The sequence below is a fragment of the Urocitellus parryii genome, chromosome 6 (assembly GCF_045843805.1).
Source record: "Urocitellus parryii isolate mUroPar1 chromosome 6, mUroPar1.hap1, whole genome shotgun sequence".
Lineage (NCBI taxonomy): Eukaryota > Metazoa > Chordata > Mammalia > Rodentia > Sciuridae > Urocitellus > Urocitellus parryii.
This window is the reverse complement of record NC_135536.1, coordinates 78894322-78904436: the sequence shown is the minus strand read 5'-3', so window position 1 is coordinate 78904436 and position 10115 is coordinate 78894322. Positions and strand designations below refer to the sequence as shown.

Genomic DNA, 10115 nt, shown 5'->3' with positions numbered 1-10115 from the left:
TGATATGCCACTACATATCTATTTTCTATTAGAATGAGTATGATTAAAAAAGAAAAAAAATAATGTTTGTGAGGATGTGGAGAAAAGAGAACTATTGCATACTTTGGGTGGGGATATATAGAAATGTATTAGTTATGGACAACAGTACAGAGCTTCCTTTAAAAAAAAGTGAAAATAGAACTACCGTATGATACAGCTGCCCAACTACTGCATATCTATTCAAAGGTATCTGAATACAATGAGATATCTGTACTCCTGTGTCATTGCATCATTGTTGACAGTAGCCAAGAGATGGGTCAACCTATGTGTTCATCACTATGAATGGATAGAGAAAAACTGTTATATATGCACAATGGAACACTGTATAGTATTCCATTGAAGGAAATATGTTCATTTGCAATGGCATGAATGAACCTGGAAGATAATACATTATAAAGTGAAATAAACCACACACAGAAGTACAAACATAGGAGGATCTTACTCTTATGTGGAGTGTAAAATTCAAATTCACAGAAATAAACAATAAAATGCTCACCAGAGAATGCTTTGAGGGGATTAAGGAGATAATCAAAGGACAAAAAATTTCAATTAGAAAGAATAATTTCAAGAAATCTATTGTATATCATGGTAAAAACAGTAATGACAATATATTGTATATTAAAATTTTCTAGGAAAATAGATTTTAAATGTTCTATCCCCCAAACAATTGGTAACTGCATGTTGTAATACATATGGTACATAGCTTGATTTTGGCAGTGCACAGTGTGTACATATATCAAAACCTCATATTGTTCACTGTTATGGTTTGAATACCACCTGTCCCCCCCAAAGTCCATGTGTGAGAAATGCAAGAAGGTTTAGAGGTGAAATGATTGGGTTATGATAGCCTTAACTCAAAGAGTGAATTAATCCCCTGTAGGATGGTGGGATGTGACTGGAAGATGTGGGTCCCTTGGGGCATGCCTTTGGGGTATATATTTTGTCCTTGAAATGAGGAGCAATATCCTGAGCCATTTTCCTCTACTACATTGTTCCACCAACATGTTGTGCCTCACCTCCAGCCCCAAGAAATGGAAACAGCCTTCTATGGACTGTAACCTGTGAAACCATGACCCCCCAAATAAACTTTTCCTCCTCTAATTATTCTTGTCAGGTGTTTTGGTCACAGCAATGACAAAACTGACTGAAACATATACCATAAATACGTATAATTTTTTAAAGCAAATCAGGAGTTCTTGAAGTGAATGAAACAAGTAAACTTTTATGGTTACTAGTGAAACCAAAATATGACTACTGGCAAATGAAGGATGGGGAGTGATCCAAATTAAAATGAGACTATAAAATTAATCATTAGAGATTAGAAAAACTGCAAAAAAATTATAAATTGAGGAAGTTAAACAATTAAGGTTATGTAAAAGCAGAAATCAACAGATTCAGCTACGTGATTTTTAAAATTTCTTAAGGAAGCATATATTGACAAATTTGCTTAAGGAGGAGAAAATGAAGTTGCCAATACTATGGAATATATTTAAAAAAGATTTAACCCTCAAAAGATACATTCAAACTCATACATTCAAGTTTATTACAACTTCTTCCAAATGATCAAAAAATGTAAAATTATAGGATGTAAAAGTGCTTTTTTCAGGACTTCCACTAAGTTTGTAAGTCTATCATTGTCTAACCAACTAAATTAGAAGTGTGTACTATAGTAACTTAAACATAAATGAATTTCACCTCTTAACTTATATGCAAAACTCCTAAATAAAAACTAACATATCAAATTAATGTTATGATATTCTCATATCTCTACCCCCAAATTATGTAGAGTTTATGCAAACTAAGAATACAAATATGATTACATTGAATGTTTTAGCAATGATATCTAAAGTTAAAATTAAAAGAATAATTCATTATACATTGCCATTTCTGGGAATCAGATTTGCTTTGCTGCATTTTTAAATTTTTTTCCCTACTTAGCTGAAAAATATTACAAAATGCTCAGTTCAATTTGATTCCTTATGAAGTCATTCAGAAATTTCTACATGTAAAAGTTTTCTAAGTTTATTGGAATCATAATGCAGGTAATTGGTTGTGGGTAAGACACAGTAGTTGAGCAAAAGTTGAAAATGACTTTGCTTTCTGGACTTATGCCATTTTTCTTATTCAACAATCCAGTAAACATCAAATGATAAGGAATCACCATGGGACATTTCTATCCTCCCTGAGTCCCTATTCTAACCTCAGCCCTATATTTAGATGTAAAAATGATAAAATGAGAAAAGGGTGAAGTAGAATGTTGTGAAGAAGAGGAAGCTCTTCTTATTTATTGTAGTTACAGTGCAGCTCAGATGCACATGTACCTCTGATGCAGTTCTTCTACAGGGGAACTTGACCTGAAAGAAGCCAAACCTGTTTCAACTTTCTCAAAATCTGTAGATAATTGAATCTGGTATGTTTTTTTTTATGTCAACCATTTGCTTGGCAATCCATTTGCCTGAAATTATCTTTTTTGAAAGATGATGGTAAGACCTTTAACCCAAGGATAAAAACTTGGAGAAATGGCTTGTGATATTTGGGCTTTAAGTTTTGTTCAAATTCACTTTGCTCATTCACAAAATATTTACATCCATTTTAGCCTGGGACTTTAGATTTGTTTTTGGATGCCGTAGAAAGTGGCATAAAGATTGGATAAATTCCTGTCATTTTTAGCTGTTTGATTTTTATGTTTGTTGGTTGTTCTTAAGATTTTTCTTCTGTTATGCTAAATAAGGACACTCTACAAAAGCAGCATGCCAACATCATTTCTATTTCTCTTGCTCCTTCCCAGCTTAGTTGACATTCAGTAGACTGGTATGGTGCTACTTTCATTCAGGATTACTGGCATTTTTCTTCTTCCCTTATTCACACCACATTCATTTCTCACTATTTTCATTAAAAGGCAGTTATCATTGAATTTTGTCATTTACTAAATGATCAGATTAAATGATATGTTGGAGAACAGTTTATTCTCAATTTTTCCTCTTTATATTTATATGTGCCACTTTCGGGTAAAAATTTCTTCATCCAAGTGATAATTATTTATCTAAATGTTCTTTATTACACTTTCCATTTTAGTTATTTTGTCAAGCGTTGCTCACTCACATGATCATTTCTTTATGCTGAAGATTTTGGAAAAAACTTGGTAGGGGGAATTATAGCAATAGTCCATTTAACAAATATTACCAGGAGATAAAATTTTCCAAACTAATGAATTACAAATTAAAATTGATCCCTTTAAGTAAAATGCATCAGCCACTTGGGAAAACAAATTATAGATGAGCTTTCATAGTTTTAAGTAGAAAGGGCTAGTATTATGAAATTCATTTATAGTACATTTTGTAATATTTAGTGGGTTTTAAATCAACTTCCTGAATCAACCAATCCTCTCATTTTCTAGACTAGATGATTCTATTTGCTGTATATTCTTAAACCACACATTTAAATTTCACTGGAGGCTGTACTATTGAATGTGATAGAAAGAGCTCTGAAGACCTGGAATGAAATTCTGGATGCTTAATTTGCTTATTATACCATACTGAACATATTAATTAACATTTTGAGCTTAAAATTTCCAATATAAAAAATGGAACAAAATTAGTGCTCACCTATGCATGCATTTAAAAAGACTTTCACACTTAGTAGTTTGGCATATTGACATATAGTATTTTTCATAATCTTTTACAGAGACTGTCACTTATAATAGCATATAAAATGCAATATTTTATGGGAGCCTCCTTTCTTAAAAAACAAAATAAAAATAAAAACCCTCTATATTATTAACTAAAAGATTTTGACACTTCAATGAATCATCAAATCATTATATATTTCCTTGGAAGTCTTTTTCTGTATTACTTAAAAGAAGTCACACAGAAAACTCAGGCAGAATGGATTACTTTATAATCTCTTTGCAACTTTATTATCTCAAATGTTCACTATTATGATTGTTATTAATTATCTTAATTTTTGCCTAATAGGAAAGCATTGTGCTGCTGAGTATTTTTCAAAGAACGTAACTTACTTTATTGGGTCAGAGAAATTCTAGTCGAAGCCTACAAATGTAATAATTACTGATTATGACTACTTATTTTGGAAGATTTCTGTACTGATGAGTGAAATGTTACTATCAACCTTCAAATGAGCTACTTGGCAATTATTAAATTAAATCAGATCTTTGTATTGACCTTGCGTATTGATATTCTATACCCAAATATTGGCCATCTCCGTATATTTAATTTCACATATTACAATGTTATTTGCAAGGGACTTTACTTAAAACCAAAGCAACTGTCATAATGTCAGAGACAACATGGATTAAAAAGTCTTAATGGTATGGTTGCAGGGGTTAAGTAGCAGATATAGACAAGAGGAAAGAGAAATGGGGCAGGGGAGGGACAGGGCAAAAGATAAAATACGTAAACATGGCCTCTTGAGAATTCTTCTAAGAATTGAAACTCCTTATAGATCCTCCAGAGTAGATAATGTAAAACACCAGGGTGAGAAAGACAGTGGATCCCTTCAATCTGGATCCCTTAGTATCTTGTAGTTAAGTTCTTTTCAATGTCCACAAGCTGTTTGTTTATCATCAGACTTAACCCACAAATTTATATAGTGGAGCTGTTTATACATTATGTTTTACACCAAAGTTATATTTTGTTCATGAGAATACTTGAGGGGAAAACATAGTATAAAAATCTCAGAAAAGGTACTTCCTAACAGGATAATTGTAGAACATTTAAAATTAATATTGAGATGAACAGTTTGGGGTGTGGTCTACTCTTCTTGTTATTCATAATAACCCATTAATGTTTCTCTTTGTAGGAATTTCCCTTATAGCCTGAGACCATGGATCAACACAATTATTCTAGGGTCACTGAGTTTGTATTGCTGGGACTCTCTAGTTCCTGGAAGCTCCAGTGTTTCTTCTTTGTGTTTTTTAACTTCTTATATATCATCATTGTCCTTGGAAACTTTCTTATTGTTGTCACAGTGATTTCAGAACCTGCCTTGCATACACCTATGTACATTATGCTTAGTAATCTCTCTGTTCTTGATGTTCTTCTGGCCACATATGCAACCCCAAAGATGATCTATGATTTCCTTCATGAACCCAAGACCATCTACTTTGAGGGTTGCATGGCCCAGATATTTTTGCTCCATGTCTTTGCTGGTGGTGAAATGGTCCTCCTTGTAGCCATGGCATATGACAGGTATGTAGCCATATGCAAACCTCTGCATTACACAGTCATCATGAACATGTGCAAGTGCACAAGCTTGGTGGTAGGCTCTTGGGTCATTGGAGTTATACATTCCTTGAGTCAGTTAGCTTTCACTGTAAATTTGCCCTTCTGTGGCCCCAACATAGTGGATAGTTATTACTGTGACCTTACTTTGGTTATCAAGCTTGCCTGTACAGACACATACATTCCTGAAGTGCTGATGCTTTTGGACAGTGGTCTTATGGGGGTGACTTCTTTCTTGCTCTTGCTAATCTCCTACATGGTCATCCTTGTTACTGTTTGCCGCCATTCTTCAGGGGGCATGGCCAAGGCCCGCAGCACTTTGACTGCCCACATCACGGTGGTGACCCTCTTCTTTGGACCCTGCATATTCATCTATGTCTGGCCTTTCAGCAACTTTCCAGTGGATAAAGTCTTTTCTGTGTTCTCTACAGTTTTCACACCTATATTGAACCCCATCATCTACACATTGAGAAACAAAGAAGTGAAATCAGCAATGAGTAAACTCAAGACTCAGATTGTAAATTCCAGGCTGCTTTCCCTCTCTCACCTGCAGAACCTGCTCTTGTAGGATTTGATTGGTTGCCCTGAGCAGAAAGGAAGAAATTCAAGACAGAGACTACCTTTATCTTATGAACAACATTGTTTTATAGCATTACTTTGTTTAAAATGGTAAATGTTATATGTGTACTTTGTAAAATGTATAGAGAGAAACTTGCAATTATGCATTTCCTCATCATATTTTTCTTATATTTGCATTAATTTCAAAGTTAATTAGCTTATATGTGCCGTTTCAAGTTAGTGACAGAATGTTTCACAAACTAATATGCAATTTAATTGTTTGAAATTAATTTCACAAAAATTTCATTGCATTTTTATATTAGCTAAACTAAGAGCTCTTTGTTTCCTTTATGGCCTAAAAAACTCCAGGTCATCTATAAGATTTAGTTCTAGAACTCAAAACCAATCCCATTACTATTATTTTTTTCCATACCTTTTAAAATATTGGCACTCTCTATTAAAAAATATCCAAGGTGTAATTCAACTTGTAAGAACAAATTTCCAAAAATACAATGTAACATTTCTCAAATTTTATCTTTATTTTATTTTTTCAACATTACATAGAAAACTTAAGGAACAACATATCACATTTTTTGAAGCTTTATAAAATTAGGTCAGATATGACGCAGGTACTTTTATTCTCATCATTTTGTCACCCAAACAATTTTGACATCAAAATACACAGTTAAGCAGTTTTAAATTCCTAAAATAATTACAAAGTACAGGGCTTGAAGCTTTAGACAAGCTGTAATAAAAATTCATAAAAATAGAACAAGACCCCTCACACATGCTCACAACCTGGCCCTGTGATGATATCTGGACACTCATTTGAAGGATAGCAGATGCAAAGCCAGCTACTGCAGAAAACAATGAACATTAGGATCTGGAAGCACATTAGGATGTTGCCACAATGCTGGGCTCTGAATGTCTTATCCAGATACTGAAATCCTCACCTCTAGTATATAGTATTAGGAGATGATTAGATCCTGAGAGTGGAGCCTCCATGAATGTGCTTTACAAAAGAGGCTCTGTAGAGCTCATTTGTCCCTTCTGTCATTGTGAGGTAATTGTGAAAAAGACGTAAAATACTGACATAAAATACAGACAAATATCACATCACTTACTGCATGGAGGTATCCTATTATGTTTTTACCATGTTTTTAAACATAACTCATTCCACAAACTTGTCACCATCATTACTTTCCCCCCTCTTTTAAACTGGATGAATTACCAGTTCTATATTGTGCAGTTGCATCTTTCCTGGTATCAGCATTATAGTGAAAGATTACTTGGACAGCAATAACTGTTATAGACACCCCACTTAAAATTTTTCATCATTTTCTATATAGTTTTCCATAGAGAAGTAGTAAATTAGTGGTCACTTAAGGATAGGAACCGTAGGAGGAATAGTGTAGCACAGCAGGTAACTGTAGTTTACAATTCATTATAATCTCATAAAGAACTAGAAAAAAAGGAGTTTAAAGTTTCCAGAACATAGAAGTGATAGATATTTAAGGAAGAAGAAATGTTAATTACCCTAGTTTGATCATTATACTTTGTATACATGTATTGAATTATCATCTTATGTTCCATAAATATGAATAATTAAAAAATACAACAAAAATGGGTTCTACTCATAAGAAATGACATAAATCTACACAGAGCCTTATACAGAGATATCTATAGAAAGTTTTTTTTCTCATATTTGCCCCAAACTGGAAAACAATTAGATATTCTCCATCTGGTAAATAGATAAAGAAAACTGTGACACATCTATAAATAGAATATTGTTTGTTGATAAAGGAATAAACTATGGATGCAAACACCATCATGGTTGTGTTTTAAATACATTTTGCTAAAATGTCAGAAAGAAGCCATGTCTAAAAAAATATATGACCAAAGTCTCCTCCAGTCTTTTTTCTTCAGATGCCATGATGGTTCCATAAGGACATCATAGTTATAACAATCTATTTTAAGGGATAACAACTTAACTTAACCAATGTAAATACTCAACACTTCAATTTTTTCTCTATCTTTTCTCTATGTTATGATCTCAGATTTTTCCTCTTTTATATCCTGTGCATTCATTAACACATTATTGTAGCTGTAGTTACTTTGGTACTAATACCAGAGTTAAAATGATTTATGCAACACCCATATGGCCACTAAAACATTCTATGATTATATTCTTACCTTTACAGTAAGCTTTATGCGTCTATGTTTTCATGTTGTTGGCATTCTTGTAGTTCAACTTGAATAACTCCCTTTAGCATTTTTTGTATGGCAGGTGTAATGGTGATGAATTCTGCAGCTTTCTGTATCAAGGAGTATATCTATTTTTCCTTCATTTGGAAGGAGAGTCTCATCAGATGTAATATTCTTCATTGGCAATTCCCCCCCCCAGTATTAACATATCATGTTATGTAAACATATTTGTTTATTTTGGGTTTAGTATCCCTTTTTCTCAGGTGCCTGTCTGTTACTTAATGTGATTTTGGAAATCAGTTTTTCAAATGATAGATAGTCAAACCCATATATTTTTTCTTTAAATGTTATTTTATATTCTTATATATACTGCATATATTGATATTCAGAAACAAATTTCATATGGTATCTTCTTTAGATTTCTTTTGTTTAAATGTTTTCTTGTAATAATGATTCTATTTCATTTGTAATTTACTTGATATAATATATAAGCTTTTATGTTCTTTAGAATTTATGAATAGTTTACCAGTAGTTCTGGTGATCATATGTTGAATACTTTCTCTTCACTAATTTGTGATAACTCTTTTTAATGTTAAAGACTTATCTGTTCTAAGACTTTAATCCTGGATTATTTGTTATGTTCTTCTAATTGATTTGTCATTTTTTCTGCTAAGTCTGCTGATTTAATGAAAGCCTCATAATATCCTTCAAACATAGTAAGATTGTTATATCATAATTATTATTTTTGTCATAACTAACCTTTAATTTTCTTATTTGTTTAGATAAATTTAAAAGAAATTGTCATATACTTTGCAAAAAAAGCATGTTATGTTTCAGTTTGGATTGTACAATTATCTGAAATCATTTTGTTAGTTTTGTATACATGTATTGTGCCGTAGTCTGGCTGGGCACAAAAATCACTAGCCACTCAAGCAGGAACAAACTTTATTTTTGAAACTCCCTGCCAATGCCCTGTACGCTCCCGGGGAATCCCGGGGGAAAAAAATGCCAACCAACACAAGCAGAGTTCTCCTGGACCCTCCAACAGGAAATCCCTCCTCCGGAATTCCCTCCTACCGAACTTCCCCAACCAATGGGAACTCTCCAGGAGTCCCTAGCAGGCCCAGGTGGACAGCAGGGGTCTAATATCCATATGAATGCAGATCTTAAGATAATCATATCATCTCAATGGCTTGCTGGCATCACCTTTCAACCCAAAATGCCATGCATCATACTACTTGGCTATGGCTCTTAGCAGTATTGAATTATTATCTTATGTTAATATTTTTTCTTCATCTTGGAAAATTGGATGTTCTTTATTTAGTGAATTCTTCTTTTACTTCATGTAAGTTTTTTTTCCTTTTATACAGTTTTACTTTTAAAATATACTACCTTCTTTTGTAAAATTTTTATCTATTTAATTATGTGATGAAATTGAAGGGTGCAGTAAAGTAAGAATTTAATAAAATTAAAAATAGTTAACTACACATTATTCTAATTTACACTTTTCAGTTTTGAAAATACTCAGTGACTTCTAAGTCCAACATCAGAGTTAAGACAATAATTTTTGCAGCCCATGCCCCAAAGAGATCTATGATTATTAAATTACATTCTCCTCATTAACTTACTCCAAAGACAGAAGATTTCATTTCAAACTATACATGTTAAACACCCACTTAGTCACTTCATGGTATTGACAATGAGGAGGATACATTTTAAATTAGTTTCCAAATAAAAGAATAAGTCTTATAGCAGTTTCTCAGACTAAATATTCCTTCACTCATTATCTCTGCCTCTTAAAGCCTTTGTTCATTCAAGGCACTTCATGCATAGTGCACAGTGGCAATCCTCATTGCCTTCATCCCTTCCAACATGGTTTTCCTTCTTTATATGTTATTTCCTGATTCTTTTAACAAAATATAACCTTTCCCAATGTTAAAATTGATGGAATTTGTACTTACGATATGTATATTATTCTGTTTACATTTTGTGACATTGTTTATTTTCTTTAATTGTCTTCTAAATTGTGAACTACTTGCAGATAAGCACTTTGCACTCATTTTGCATTCTTAT

The 10115-nt window shown here is 32.8% G+C and overlaps 1 protein-coding gene across 1 annotated transcript; it reads left to right on the top strand.

The window, feature by feature from the left end:
• The first annotated feature begins 4878 nt into the window (after positions 1–4878).
• LOC113199144 (olfactory receptor 4K15-like) lies at positions 4879–5847 on the top strand. The gene has a single exon (XM_026412029.2). The coding sequence runs from the start codon at positions 4882–4884 to the stop codon at positions 5845–5847; it is 966 nt and encodes a 321-aa protein (XP_026267814.2). The 5' UTR covers positions 4879–4881.
• Positions 5848–10115: the final 4268 nt, after the last annotated feature.